Genomic DNA, 14,906 nt, shown 5'->3' with positions numbered 1-14,906 from the left:
TGAATTTCAATTTTGTATTTTGATTTTCTCATAGAGATAGTTTTTCCTCCTTGTTTGTTATACGTTTATATTTGTGCTTTTCATGGACTTTTTTATTAAGCCTCGTAAATATGTACTCTTTCCGTTCTATGTTAATTGAGTCATTTTTCTATTTTGGGAGTTGCAAAATAATTGAGTCATTTTATATTTGGAAAAACGTTTCTCTCTTTCTTACTTTATTCTCTCTTTATCTCTCTTGTTTTATTCACCATACACTTAACACACCATTCTTACTCTCCGTGCCAAAAAGAAGTGCCTCAATTAACAAGGAACGAAGATATTATACTATTATAAGAGAACGTTGCAAAGGAAATCAACTGCTCAACACTTGATCTAAGAAAACTGCTCTACTTACCTAGACCTAGGAAACAAACTAACTGTGGGGACCATGACTGAAAAAGCAAGGTACGAACGAAAAGCTGACAGAATAACTAACTCTCGTACAAACTAACAACGACATCATCTTCTACAACCAAATTGCGTAAAACTCATAAGAAAATCAACATGAATGAAATCAGAACAGAGCAACTAATTTTAAATCAAATCAATGCATAAACAACGAAGAACTAAACAGATCTGCAGACACTAGACGAAGCAAAACAAAGAAAACAAGAAGAAATCATCAAATTCATCTAACAACTTTCTTTTCTCACTTGGAATCCAACCTCAGACGCTAAATCCACTCCGGATCCAAGCGTCCAGCACGAACTCCACCAACAGAAACACTTCATTACTTCAGATTCGAACAACAACATCCAAACAGTCAATAAACCACAGATCTACCACCAAATTCCCATATCAAACACCACAACATCAAAATAAAACAGAGATCGACATAATACTTGTAAAAATAAACTACCAGCAGAGAGATCTACGTAAATCGACTTGAAATTCAACTGCTAACGCAAATCAACAAAGCGGAAAGACAATAAGAATCATCAACAACCAGGTCGACTCCCAAAAGTGAAGTTCGACAGCAAAAACGAGCAAAACGACTGAAATTAAAAGGAATTGTATCTTCGTCCACACTCGGACGGTGTTACCAACCGCGAAACTTCTAAAGAAAGTAACCTTTCGTACCCGACTACCCCAGATCTCCCATTCCCAAGTGTGTGTAATGTGTGTGAGCTAAGAAGAGTGAAAAAGTGATATGATGTGCTTTGCATGCTCTTCTATATATAGGCGTTGGAGTGGGCCCAGCGAGGTATAAATAAGACTTTGTTGCCCTCAGCTATTGACTCCTCTGTCATGCCTTCTTTTCTTTTAAATCCTGCTCACTTCGTTCCTTTCCTTCGCTAGACCATCTCCTTCAGCACTTCCTCGATCTAGCGATTTTTCTTCACACACCTGGCTTAGGAAACATGTTAGATCTAGCAAATTATAACATTTTTCACATATAACCGATGCATGAAATTAGCCTTATCTGGTTTACTGACTTACTCCATTAACATGGACATGTATAGTAGTTAATCGTTTGTTGATAATTATTTGTTATAGTGAACTCGATCGTTTATTGTAAATACTTAACATCCTTTGTTTTTAATTGTGCGCAAACTTTTTATATTAAGACAATATGTGGGTAAAAACCAAATTTGTCATTAGACCTTTACACATATGAAGACGAATCACTGTGTTTATCTTTCACAAACTTGATAGTATATGTAACCCTACTGTTTAGGAAATTGAAAAACATATAAACAAACGCAATAAATATCATGAGCGTTATTAGAATACAAGTTAATTATTAAAACATTAGAATATCAGTTGGTACAATTATTATGATAATCTAGACTACAATCAATGAAATCATCCACCAAATACATATGATAAAACCATTGTAACGTACGTCGCGGATATCGAAAACTACCTTACTTAGGTTAACAAATCTAATTAATAAGATGGGTGATTTTGCCCTCTAATATACTCTAAATTATAAATCAATTTGATAATTCAATGACAAAATAGTGAAAATTGATATTATGATTGATGTATAACATTTTAAGGGCATCCATGGATGCCCTAGTGGAAGCCCCAGTGAGAGCCCTAGTGGTTGCCACATCAGCATGCCCTATCTTTCTACAATGGTAGAGCCCTAGTGGATGCCCTATCTCTTATCCATTTCTCATTTCAATTTTAATAAATTTTTTTTATATTTTCACATATTATAAATAAAAAAATTAAATACTAAATTAAATGAAAATCATACATTACTTAATTTTAAAAAAAGAATTTGTAAATTTCATATTTAATTTTAATCAAATAAAAAATAGCAAAATATAAATACACTATTTATAGAACACAATAAATTTAAATAAAACACTTACATTGATCAAATAAAATGAGAAAAGTATAATAAAAAAAAATATGTTGAGTTTGGGGCTTGAACACACAAACTCTATAATTTAACAAGATACATTTACCATTAGGCTAACCTAGATTATGTAATGAATTCAAACAAATTTTTACATAAAGCAAAAAAAAACTCTCTTTTAAGTGTAAAACTAATTGTCCCACATCGAAATCACAAAGAAATTTGGAGTTGAAAACCTATCTATAAAGTAATAAAACTATCATTTGTCCCACATCGAAGTCACAATGAAAGTTAGAGTTGAAAACCTATCTATAAAAGGTTTACTCAAGTAATGCAAAACTTGCTCACTAATTCACGGATCCGTCTTTTAGTATGGATCGTTGTGAAATTATAGTTTTTTTATTTCAAGTTAAAAAATGATTTTTTTAATTTAAAAATTGGTTTTTTAGAATTAAAAATCAGTTTTTATAATTAAAAATTAATTTTTTTATAATTTTTTTTTAGATCGGGTTCGGGCGCGCCTCTACAATGGGCGCCCGATCTCACGCCCGATCGATCGGGTTCGGGATCGGGCGCGACCGAGGGCTTCAATGGATGCCCGACCGCGCCCGAGCCCGATCTCGGCCGATCGGGCGCGCGATCGGGCATCCATTGTGGATGCTCTAAAAGTTATTGCAATTTGGGTTCATATTATTTAATACAGTTAACTCTACAAACTCAATAAGCTTGCTATTACTATAGCATTATTCTTATATATAAATAAAAGTTGGCTATATCTATTTCATTCTAATCGAGTAAATGTTGTGTTAAATTAATTACTCCTATTAACATTAAAATTTTTTTGAAAGAATAAGAGGGAGTTGTGTTAAGAGGGGAAAAATAAAAATGAAGAGACTACCCCCACCGCCCCTTCTTCTATCCCTCAATTTCAGTCTGTATGCATTAACAAAAAAAACATACACACACTTAAAATTAACCCAAAAAACAGCTAATTATATTGAGAATCGCTTCGATCGTTGCTAAATTCATGCGAAAAATTGATTCTTTTCGATTTGCCGTTTAGGAGTTTATTGCAAATAATTTGGTACACGTGTTCTTCTGTGAATGGTGGTGATCAACCAGTGTCTGGGTTTTTAATTTCAAGGAATTGGGAGGGAATTTTGGAAGTGTTTGTTATTAGGTTTTTGTGAGTGCCTTTTTGGGTTAAAGTTTGGTTCTTTGATTGGGTAGGTGATTATGCTGGATTTCAGGATAGAGGTTGGGTTTGGGAGAATTTGAGCACTTTGGGGTGAGGTTTAAGGTTAGAGTTCTGGGTTATTTGTGGCCCAGGATGGTTCAGGAGCCTGAGCTTGAACAAGGAGAGACTTGCTATTACAGTGATCCTGATGTAGCTCTCTCTTACATTGTATGAGTTTCTTCCCCTGTAATTAATGCTGTTCAGTGTTGGACAAATAGTGCAATTTATGTTGCTTTTGAACTTATCAAGCATGCTGTGGTTTACTAACTGAGAAGTGCTCTTGTACATGCGTGATAGTCGGGGTGGATGATCGTATGTTTTGGTGTGTGTGGAATGAGGTTGCAGTCAAATGTCACTGACCTTGTTTTGAAATGCTAAATTTGATTGTCTGAAGTGAACTGAATGAGATGATCAGTGAACATAATGTGGGCTGTTTTTGTTTATTTTGCATTGGTTGAAGAACTGAAAAGAACAACATTTGTGATGTTCTTCCTAATGTAAACCTTTTGAGTTGAATGTGCTTGACCTTGTTTCGAAATGCTGAGTTTGATCAACTAAAAAACTGAATGAGATGATCATGTAACCTACATTAATAAGAAGATGCATCTAGTATAAAGTGAATGCACTAAGGACTATTCTCATTTTGCTTGGATTGGTAGAAGATGGAAAAGAGTGACATTTGTGATCTTCTTGCTACTAGGCAATGATAATCTGGAAAGTGTTTAAGCTTCATGTTGATGTTTGATATCCATATTACCCTGTCTATAGAATCTATAATCATAATCAGGATTTTGACTGAATCATGTCTTTTTCCATTGTAGCATGGAATACTATGTGGACTTTTATTCATATGCAAGCATATAATTTATCTGAGCCCTTTTTTGAACTACTTAACCTTGTGTGACTATCAGTTATACATGTCGAATAATTCGGATGTCTTTTTTCTCATATTTAGTTTTTATCGAACTATATTGACCACATTGTAATCTCTTTCTTCTGAAAGGGGGAGAAGGTTCAGAGCATACTGGGCCATCTGCAGAAAGATTTCGAAGGTGGAGTTTGTGCGGAAAATTTGGGTGAGTTGAGAAACAGGCTGACTTCTATCTATCTTTTCCTCATACCTGTCCAAATTCAGTGCCCTGAATAATTTTTGGTGGCTTAGAGCATCTCCAACCATTACACTATACTCAAACCTATTTTAGTGTAAATGTCACACTAAATATTGATTTTACTCCAATCATTTACACTAAACTCAAACTCAAAAGAATATTCTCCACTCACTTACTTTTTATTCTTTTCAATCACACTTATATATTTGATCTAAATTACACACTGACCCATAACATTGTCAATAACTAAAATTAAATATAATAAGATTTTGTTTAAAATTAAGATTCTTGACAAATTTTAAACTAATAAACAATTATTAATATTGAAAATTACGTATCTGTAGTATTAAATATAATAGCGTACGTGTAGTAGTAGATTTAATTTACTAACTTTTTTTCAGTTATGTACGTGTAGTGTTATTAATATTATTAATTTAACTAATCATTTTTAATATTATACTAATATGGGCCAGCCCACTAATTGAAAACTAATCAAATATTAGTAGAACTAATTAGGTTATTATTCATACTAGTATCACGCCCCATGCATAGCCCCTGCGATGCATGGCTCATTTTAATTTCTTCTTACTTATTTCATTCTGCAAAATAAAATAAAAAATATTCAACGTCCTCTTGCTTTGGATTATACTTATTCAATCACATTAACCCCACATGGCCATATCACTTATCATTATTTCATATAAATTAAATAACATGACAAAATTCTTATTCACTTTAATAGTACATTACTCTGATTGAAAGAAAAAAAATTTGGCATACTATATATTTTATTATATATCCAAATTTGAATCACCTAGGCAATGAAATGATCTAAATCTTTGAATTAGAACGTAAATTTACCCCAATCATTTATGTCCGCCTCTATCTATTTCTACCAATCTTCATTTTCTCTATTAATCAAGAAATAATAGATTAGAAAGCAAATGAAAAAAATCAATAAATTCAATTAAGTTAAAATTCGTTTTCCGTCTCCATCTTCTCTCTAGCTTTAATATGTTTCCACCTTACCTTCTCCCTCAATTGTTTACATCTGTCACCATCTATTTCCAACAACCTCCATATTCTCTGGTAATCATCACATCACTTTCATCATCCTGCATTAGAGTCATCTTCTTTATCAAGCCAATTTACCTCCAAATGAGGTAACAGAACTTCAAACAAAAATCAGTCACAATCCTATATTGTAATTTGTTTGTGGACTATAAAAGTTTATTATGATATAAAATTGTGCAAGCAGGCTAATATTGAAAAATCACAATACACAAAAGTTCATGACTATAAAATTTCCAAAAAGTGCTCACCAATTTCAAAACCAAATTCCGCGGTTCGCATGCCTTGTTAATTTGAGTTCACGCCGCCAACCTTCCTATTTCCTTTTTTTTATTGTTGGAATTGTGATAGAATTGTGAATGAGTATTTATAGAGCTTTAATTTGTTTAATATTGTAATTAAGAGTCTCTTCTAATTTCTGTATTAATCAAGATTAATTTGAAATAATTAATGCATGGACTCAAATATTTAATCATATGGCAGTTACTACTACACGAAAATGTAATACTATTTGAATTGTGCTCAAAATTTAATTCAGTGGCACGTCAAATTTGTAACTGAACATTTTTATTCTAAATCAATTATCCACACAATTATTTACAAATTAACGTAATTTGATTGTCTACATATCAAATTCGCCGAGATGGTGTAGTGCTCTTCATTAGGTAACTGTCATATTAAAAAAAATACTCAATTAGTCCAAAAGTTAGCAATATTTAAATTGATACCCCATAATTCATAAATATTATAAACTAATGCCAAAACTCGCCTTTTATATATGTATAGATTATCTTCTTCACACAGCCGCGCTTTTCCTGCAAGTTATTCTGTAAGTTTTTCTGCATTTTAATTCTCTTCCTTTCCTTTTTCTATTTTGATAGTATAAATTGATTTGGACTTGAATGCAATAAACCAAAATCTGAAAAGTGTTTTTGGTATACTTTTAGTGTAAACCTAAAGATAGGTATTTTTTCTTCAAAAACCTATAATAGGATTGGTTTTGCAGTACTGTTGGAGGTCTTTTTCTACTGCATTTTAAGTTTTGCAGTACTGTTGGAGATGGTCTTATGCAGGGGCAAAATTTGGTGGGTATGGTTCTTTTTTACCCACTTATCAACGGTCTCCTTCAATTTGGTCGCAGCCAAAATCTCCACAAAGAGTTCAAAATTCCCACTTGCCTGGATCTCCTAATACCCGTCCGAGGTATATATATGGTACTCCCTCCGTTCCTTCATAGTTGAGTCATTTTTCTATTTCGGGAAGTTCCCTTATACATTTCCATATATAGTAACTTTTTCCTCTTTCATACTTTACTCTCTCTTACTTTATTCTCTCTACTTTATTCACTTTTTACTTTATTCTCTCTACCTTTTTCTCTTTCTTAAACTCCGTGCCGAAAAGTTCCGCCTCAACTATGAGGGAACGGAGGGAGTACATTCCTTAGTTAATGGTTTGTATACATGCGAAGGAATTTTTCATTTACTCGGCACCATGGCCGTGTTACTACACAGGGACCCACCCCTAAATCAGTCACACGTTTGACTCGGGGGGATGATGCATCTTCCCCCAGTGTGCACTCTAGCAGACAAAAGGCAACTTTATCTTCTGGTAAAGTTGCCGAGACATTCCCAGGAAAAGTTGAACCTCCTTCTAGTAAGTTAGGTGATCCGCTAGATCAAAGAACACTGAAGGTTCGCATTAAAGTCGGACCTGAAAGGGTGGCTCGATATAATGCTCAAATACATAGTCTAGGGCTCACGTCTCCGTCTTCCTCAGAGGGAAACAGTCAAGATGAAAGTGATGAGTTGCTGCTCGAAACTCGTGAAACACTTACTGCATCTCCAGCCTACATGCTTGAGGTGTGATTCCTTCGACTTTTTTAGCTAGAGATTAATGCATTCTGATATTCTTTCTTGCATTTCAAGCTATTATGTATTTTTTATAAGTGAACACTGACCCATATTTTTCAAGGAGCGTGTCATCTTTTACTTATTTGGACCTTTATTTTCATAACCACGTATTTCAGATTTGAACCTTTTTGATTAATTGCATTTTTTTTTATTCTTTGGTCCAGATGATGACTTCTTTTCCAACGTCTGATGGGATTCTTCTTTCACCTCTATGTAAAGATTTACTAAATTTAACGAGAGAAAGAGAATGTAAGTTAGAAAGTGAGTATACAGTTGCTCCCAGGAATTCTGCAATGTTGATTAAGATCTTGAATAACGATGTTCTAGGGGGGAAGAAGACAAAGGCTGTTGATGACAAATGGAAAGATAACCGAGATTATCGTGATGGTTGTGAGCAGAAAATTTTGCATGGTGATATTTTGGAGTGCAAATCTTTGCCTGATAAAGTTAAGAGCTTGGATAACAATACTTTAAATAATAAGAGGGGGAAAGTAAAAATGGGGAAAACAGGCGAGCTGGTTTTGGTCATTCGCTCCAGGATGTCTCCTTCGAACACACTTCTTGCCAGAGTCATGGCAAGTGTGAGAAACTAGAATCGAGATGCACTTCTCCAGAGAAAACTGAGGAACACATGGCTACGACTTCTCAGAAGGATGTTTCAGTTGATCATGGCAAGAGCATAGGTAAAGGAAGTTATCCGACATGCAAAGCTATTCTGAAGGTGAAATGGTTGAAAAGGCTATAGATGACTCGACTTTGAAAACTGGTCCACCAGTGGTGAGCTTAGCAATTGAAGGTGGAAAAAAGTAAAAAGTAGGTCAAAGTAGTGGAAAGAAAACTTTGAAATCAGATAGTTTCAGGGATGGTGATCGTGCAGTACCCAAAAAGAAATCCAGTGGAAGGAAGGATGCTAATCTGGGCGGAAAAGATGAGGTTCAGACAAGTTTAGATCCTACGGGGAATCCAACACATTTATTGGAGAGGGCCTTTGTTAACTCGCCAATGAACTTTAATCTCGATGATGTGAAGGCCAAAGCTGCACCTGCTGTTAAGTTGAAGGAGAGGTTAACTGATAAGATATATATAGACGTTACACCATTGGACAGTCATATGGCAGAGCCTCCAGCTGCAGCAGTACCTTTTAAGGAAGGAACCTTTGGTGGGCTCGAGCAGACAGTGGTAAATCCCATGGTTATAAACGAAGAGTGGGTTTGCTGTGATCGTTGTGAGACGTGGCGTCTCCTACCATATGGCATAGATCCGGAGCAACTTCCTGAGAAGTGGGTATGCAGCATGCTAGATTGGCTGTAAGTTTCTCGACTGGCACCTAGTCGTTCATTTTTTTAGGTGATTTAAGTTATTTGGTTCTACAGTTTGATTCCGTTAATGAAAATATAGACCTTCTAGACAAAAATTGAATCTGAATTATCAATAAGACCTTTCACTCTTTATCTCACGACTAACAAAATAATGATATTACAACGTCACCTTTTAAATTTGTGCTATTACAATATCCACAGATTTTCAGCAACGTTTGTCTGATGTGTACCATTAAGATGCTATTGGGCTTATTAATGAAGCGACATAATTTTACATCTGGAAAAAATTGGTTTGTTGTTTGCAAAAAACTAAAAGGTGGTGCTGTAATTGTGATGTTTTAAGTCATGAAATTTCCAGATTCAGCTAAGCAGGAATCTGATTGCAGTTTTCTTAATTTGCAGCCCAGGATATAATCGTTGTGACATCAGTGAAGATGAAACTACAGCAGCTCTTCGCGCGCTGTATAAAATTCCTGCCCCTCAAAATCAACACAATTTCCAAGCTCAGGCGAATGGAACCATGGCCAGTACACCTACAACTACTGTGCACAATTTAAATAAGAACCATCATAACTTTGCGTCTGATCCAACGAAGAAACAGAAACTGCGAAAAAGACCGAGTGCAGTCAGCGGGAGTTATCCACTTCAGTCTAAAAGTCAAATGCAAATGCCTCTGTCGGATTCAGAACATGATGGTATGAAGGATGTGAACCTGCCTCTAGCGAGGGGAAATTTTACAAACCAAATCGATATGCAGCACCCAAGTAATTCAGCATCTGGTTTGGCCATACTAAATAAACGAAAAGGAGAGCATCTGACAGGAGGTATGTCATCTATCTAAACCTGTCACTTTCCCCTTGTTTTCTTGGCTGTGTGATTTGTCTTTGCTGATGGATGAGTACAACATTCTGCAGCTGATTCAATTCTGAGGAAGAAAATCAAGCAGGAATCGGGTAGATATTTACAGGGGAAGGAGCAAACGAAAAGGATTAAGTCTAAAGATGTTCCTACATTTGACAATGATGTTGTTGAGAATGGACTCAGTGTGACACCAGGCTTTCCGAGTAAGGCAGCTTTGAGGAACGGGACGAAAACGAGTCCCAAAAAAGAAGTGATCTCTGTTGGACGTGGCAATATCCAAATTAACGTGAAGCATGGAGAAGTTATGCGAAATTTACCACATAATGGGCCTCTGGGAGTGGAAACTTGTAATGCTGGACAGGTAACAGCTAGAAAGATAAAATTGAAGGATAATGTGTCCGTCCAAGAAAGAAAAGTTTCTATTAACAAGAACAAGAATAGTGATGTTCATAGAGATAAGAAACAGCGAGTATCTCATAATGAAGATGATGGATTTAGAGGAAGTCGGGTTGGTGATATTTTGAAAAGAAGAAGTGTGGAGTTGGGGAATAAAGGATATCCAATGGATAATAGCATCGAGAATGAACAGCAGGTGAAAAAACCTAAAGCAAAGATGCATCTCACTATTGAAGATATAGATGAACTGAGAAAGGATTTAGGTTGGGAACAGCTGTCAACGGCTGCCACTTCGAGCTCCTCCAAGATTTCCGATTCCCGCAAAAACAGGCTTAGCTACGCTGAGATGAAAGGCTCGCCAGTGGAGTCGGTTTCTTCATCTCCCATGAAGATGCTCTATCAGAATCAGGTGTCACCAATGTTGATCGGGACTGCAGGGAAAGTTGATTTTAGGTTCGACGTTGCTGCAGTAAGCAGTGCAAAGAAACAGGAGATGGATACGAATTCCGAATTCGGCACATTTAGGAGGAGAAAATCTGGCCTAACCATGGACAATGGCTCGAAAATTTCAGCCATTAACAACAATGATGATCATGCACCCAAACATGAAGTGTTGAGTAACATGAGACATCCTCTCTCTGGCGATTTCAGCCTCAAGTCTGGTCAAAACAGTCCAGTTGTTGGTAAGAACAGTATCCGAAAATCGAAGGACAGCAGTAGTGAGAAGCAACCTATACAGAGAGAACGTGATAAGAATGAGTTAGAATTGAATAATCCCTGCAGAAGCAATGCTGTGCATCAGAGCCATAAGCACGATCCTCCAACAAGAATAGAGCCAAGTTCCGCCCTGATGGAACCGTGGAGCGGAAAGGTCTGCATTGAGCGTCAGGGACAAGACGCAGTTCTTCCTAGCAAACAAGCATCAGGGCCATTGGGTCCCTTGAAAAAGAGTCCTATGGACTCAAGACCCCACAATGCGTTTGTACGCGATACATCAAAATATCAAAAAGGCACTACTGATGAAAATGTCATTATTAAAGAAGCAGAGAAACGATCTTTACCTCTTGATGCAGGCCTTTGGAACAAGAATGTCTCTAGTGCTACTGCATCTGCTGCTTTGAAAGAAGCTGAAGGCGTCATAAAAGAAGCAGAAGAACTTAGAACCCATGCTGATCTAATCAAGGTTTTTTTTTCTGTCTTAATCGTTTGCACATCTATGCATCTTCTATAGCATCCAACTTATGTGTACATTATCTTCTGCAGAATTCTGGTTTTAGCTCTGAAAGTAATTATGAATACTTTAAAGCTTCCCTAAAGTTTCTTCACAGAGCTTCACTTCTGGAAGTTTGTGACGCAGAGCCTAGCAAACAGATGGAGACGAGTCCAATGCAAATGTATGATGCTGCTGCCCAACTTTGCAAGTAAGTAGATACTCAGAACTTGAGTCCTTTGCAGCTTCTTATTCTGTGGCAAACCTTTTTTGATAGGAGTGTATTGTTTGGGTAAGACCTGCAAGGGAAGGGAAGGGGCATGTAATCTGCAATTTCCTCCAAGCAAGATCTATAGTATTGCATTTTGTATGTACTTAGCTGTATTTGCTTGCTATTTGTGCAAAAATGGGGGTTCGATTTGATGTTGTAGATTATAATTTTGACAGATTATATTCTTATACTCTATTGACACCATGCCTAAAGATCATAAGATAGCAACATGGCAGGAGATGAGAATAGCACACTGTTTGGGATTCAAAATGTCAGTCTGGGGGGGGGGGGGGATATTCTGTATTATTCTTATGAGAATAATCTCTGGTAATGAAGCTGTCTGAAATGATGATTACTTATTTTGGAACTCTCATTAACTTCACATAATCCGCAGAATATGTGCAAGTGAATATGAAAAAGGCCATGAATTGCCCTTTGCTGCTTTGGCATATAAATGCATGGAGGTGGCTTACCTGAAGGTAGTTTATTGCAAAAGCTCATCAGCATACAGATTTTGCCAAGATTTGCAATCGAGTCTGCAAATGGTTCCACAGGGTAGGATAATTCGTTTTCTTAAATCATTGTAATTCACCATACCTAAAGCTTGGACTGCATGGTTGGAGTAATCTACTTTAGTCGAAAGGGGCAGATTCCTTTACATGCGAACTACTTCTAGTAGCCCCTATTGAAATAACTTTGACATATATGATATACTATTAACCTATCTTCACTACCAGCAAACGAATGCCATCTGTTATGACTTGCTTAAGTCACTTTTGGTTCTTGATAACTGGACTAATGTTGTATAATTATCTTTCTATTTTTAGCTGTTTATGGATATGGTCTTGTCAATTTTGTTAGACTATGCTAGATGTGAGATGATATTGCTATTGATGCTACATTTGCTCGTTTGATTAGGTGAATCTCCGTCATCTTCCGCTTCTGATGTTGATAACTTGCATAATTTAGCAATGGCGGACAAGGCCGCATTGTGTAAAGGCAGTGGCCCTCATGCTGCAAATCATGTTATAGTGCCTCGCAATCGCCCCAACTTTGTCTGGCTGCTTGATTTTGTAAGTTGATTGACCGCATCATGATTTCGTGGTTGTGGTTTGACATGGAAATGCATACACCTTGATTTTTTTCGGTTGATGCTTTGTCTTTGGTGAAATATCTGGAAACACGTGGCAACCACCCAGTTAGAGCTCATCACTCCCTAATAGGATTTAACTAGGGCGGATGCACGCCAGTGTGCCTCTTTTATCTTTTTATATCAACCTAGACTTTTTGGTATGAATTTAAGCTAATTCTTCTGTAGTCGAAAGATGTGAATTCTGCAATGGAAGCTGGCAAGAAATCGCAGGATGCGTTTGCAGCCACCCATGTTGAACTCAAAAAGTCTCAGAACAGAGACGCGATTGCTTCGATCAAGAGAGTTATTGACTTTAGTTTTCAAGATGTAGAGGAACTCGCACGTTTGGTATGGTTCGCGTTTAACTCCATCAACCACCAAGGTCTTCGTGGAGACTAGTCGAGATACACACACTCTTCTATCCCTGGAGCTATGTATTTATGTACATGTGTACAAAATGGGATCAATTCTTGTAAAAGCATTTTTAACTGCTGCTGCTGCTTCTTTTCTTCACAAGATTAGGGCTCGAAACCCCTATGTAATGTCAGCTGGGAACGGGTTTTGTGAGCATTAAAGCCACGAGATTCGGAGCCCGAATGAGAGTGCAGTTTAGATATTGTAGGTTATAGATCATAGGTTAACACTTAACAATAGTGAAATTACAATTCAATATAGCTAATTATTTGACAAACTATTTATCAACATTTCATCACCGTTCAAATATTCAGAAAAATTGTGAATCGTCTCTCAAATTTATAAACATTTTGAAGGTAGAATATTATGGAGTAGCAAGTCTACTAAGAGGGATGTACTGTATAATTTTACAAACACTCAACCAATATTACATACAAACATTTAAACTCTTGAAGAAAAACTAGAAACATTTCGAGCCTAATTGATGTAACATTAATCTTAATTTAACTTTAAAAAAGGGAAAAACATTGCTATGTGGTGGAAGGTTTTGTTAAATAAGTTAAGTTAAAAACCACGAAAGAATGAATGGTCAAACCAAGATAGAAAACATTGATAGATAAACAAATGAATTGTCAAAAAAATATTTAGGAATATTCTTCTTGTACGAATGGAAAATACTAGAGTTATTATTTTTGTCGCCTTGCGTTGTGAGTGAGTTGGTCCCAAATAAAAGGGAAGGGTTGGTCAATTTGCAAAGAATAATTGGTTGATGGATGAAATGACACCAAACTGAGATGGATGAGTCAACTTGTATTTGTTACAAATGATTGTCATATCTATCAACTTTTGTCAACTCATATTCTTAATTTGTAGTACGTCCGCAGATTGGAATCTCAATTTATTTAGATTATATGATAATAAAGTTTCACATTTAATTAACTCATTCCATTCACGTTTCATTTAAAACTGATAGTACTATAAGTGTAACTCGTATTCTACTAACTCTTTTCAATCCATGTTTTAATATTTCGTCAAACTCGTATTGCCAAGTAAATGATTCTTCTAATAACAAACGAAGGGATTACTCATTTCCACTATGTTTTACTACTAGCATTTAAGATACTTAAAAAATTGCCTAGTTATCGTAGTATTTTTAGTTTTGAATCATTTTATTACTTTTTATATTTTTCCATTTTTTTTCTTTATTTGTGTTTTGTTGGCCAATGATGATGATTAAAACACAACTTTCGTTCTTTCGGCAAGTCTAGTGTTAAATTTGGATCAATTTATATCCGACATACCAAACATATGTACAATTCTAAGACTATACACATGCATATATATATATAGGGATGTATTCAGATTAATGTGTATAAAATCGTTAAAAAGGAAAACTAATTACATCCCTTGATTAGGTGTGATCTAATGGTTAATATAAGATCCACTTGGAATTAATTAAATTGATTAAAAATTCAAAAAGGGCATGGATGGTAGAAACAAAAAACGTCAGTTGTGCTTAGCCCATGATTCACGCCTTCCATGATTTGGTGGTTATATTTCATTGATTTATTTTCCTTTCTTAATGTAGAATATATTAGTTGATTAATTTAATTTTTTTTGCAGCAT

At 35.7% G+C, this 14,906-nt stretch overlaps 2 protein-coding genes across 4 annotated transcripts; both read left to right on the top strand.

The window, feature by feature from the left end:
• The first annotated feature begins 3,255 nt into the window (after positions 1–3,255).
• Positions 3,256–8,270, top strand: LOC125192554 (cysteine-tryptophan domain-containing zinc finger protein 7-like). 3 transcript variants are annotated; one of them, XM_048090160.1, is made up of 7 exons: positions 3,256–3,755; positions 4,591–4,663; positions 6,554–6,596; positions 6,774–6,981; positions 7,279–7,626; positions 7,842–7,926; positions 8,005–8,270. In XM_048090160.1, the coding sequence occupies exons 1-7, from the start codon at positions 3,681–3,683 to the stop codon at positions 8,268–8,270; spliced, it is 1,098 nt and encodes a 365-aa protein (XP_047946117.1). In that variant the 5' UTR covers positions 3,256–3,680. The 3 variants fall into 3 exon arrangements, with proteins under 3 accessions (XP_047946117.1, XP_047946118.1, XP_047946115.1); XM_048090161.1 differs by having other exon boundaries at positions 6,774–6,970; positions 7,544–7,626; positions 7,842–8,270; XM_048090158.1 differs by having other exon boundaries at positions 7,842–8,270.
• Positions 8,271–8,677: 407 nt separating this feature from the next.
• On the top strand, positions 8,678–13,570 carry LOC125192553 (cysteine-tryptophan domain-containing zinc finger protein 3-like). Its single transcript, XM_048090157.1, has 7 exons — positions 8,678–8,984; positions 9,399–9,820; positions 9,911–11,436; positions 11,517–11,674; positions 12,129–12,289; positions 12,653–12,807; positions 13,053–13,570. The coding sequence occupies exons 1-7, from the start codon at positions 8,680–8,682 to the stop codon at positions 13,263–13,265; spliced, it is 2,940 nt and encodes a 979-aa protein (XP_047946114.1). The 5' UTR covers positions 8,678–8,679; the 3' UTR covers positions 13,266–13,570.
• Positions 13,571–14,906: the final 1,336 nt, after the last annotated feature.

Source organism: Salvia hispanica, chromosome 6 (assembly GCF_023119035.1).
Source record: "Salvia hispanica cultivar TCC Black 2014 chromosome 6, UniMelb_Shisp_WGS_1.0, whole genome shotgun sequence".
NCBI lineage: Eukaryota > Viridiplantae > Streptophyta > Magnoliopsida > Lamiales > Lamiaceae > Salvia > Salvia hispanica.
The sequence above is the reverse complement of the archived record's forward strand: the minus strand, read 5'-3'. Positions and strand labels throughout refer to the sequence as shown.

Excerpts from the sequence above, each read along its gene's own strand:
- LOC125192554 (XM_048090158.1), top strand. The coding sequence starts at position 3,681 with ATGGTTCAGGAGCCTGAGCTTGAACAAGGAGAGACTTGCTATTACAGT. Across the intron at positions 4,664-6,553 it reads AGTTTGTGCGGAAAATTTGG|ATTATCTTCTTCACACAGCC; the intron begins GTGAGTTGAGAA and ends ATATATGTATAG. Across the intron at positions 6,982-7,278 it reads CCGTCCGAGGTATATATATG|GGACCCACCCCTAAATCAGT; the intron begins GTACTCCCTCCG and ends GTTACTACACAG.
- LOC125192553 (XM_048090157.1), top strand. The coding sequence starts at position 8,680 with ATGAACTTTAATCTCGATGATGTGAAGGCCAAAGCTGCACCTGCTGTT. Across the intron at positions 11,437-11,516 it reads CCCATGCTGATCTAATCAAG|AATTCTGGTTTTAGCTCTGA; the intron begins GTTTTTTTTTCT and ends TATCTTCTGCAG. Across the intron at positions 12,290-12,652 it reads TCTGCAAATGGTTCCACAGG|GTGAATCTCCGTCATCTTCC; the intron begins GTAGGATAATTC and ends TCGTTTGATTAG.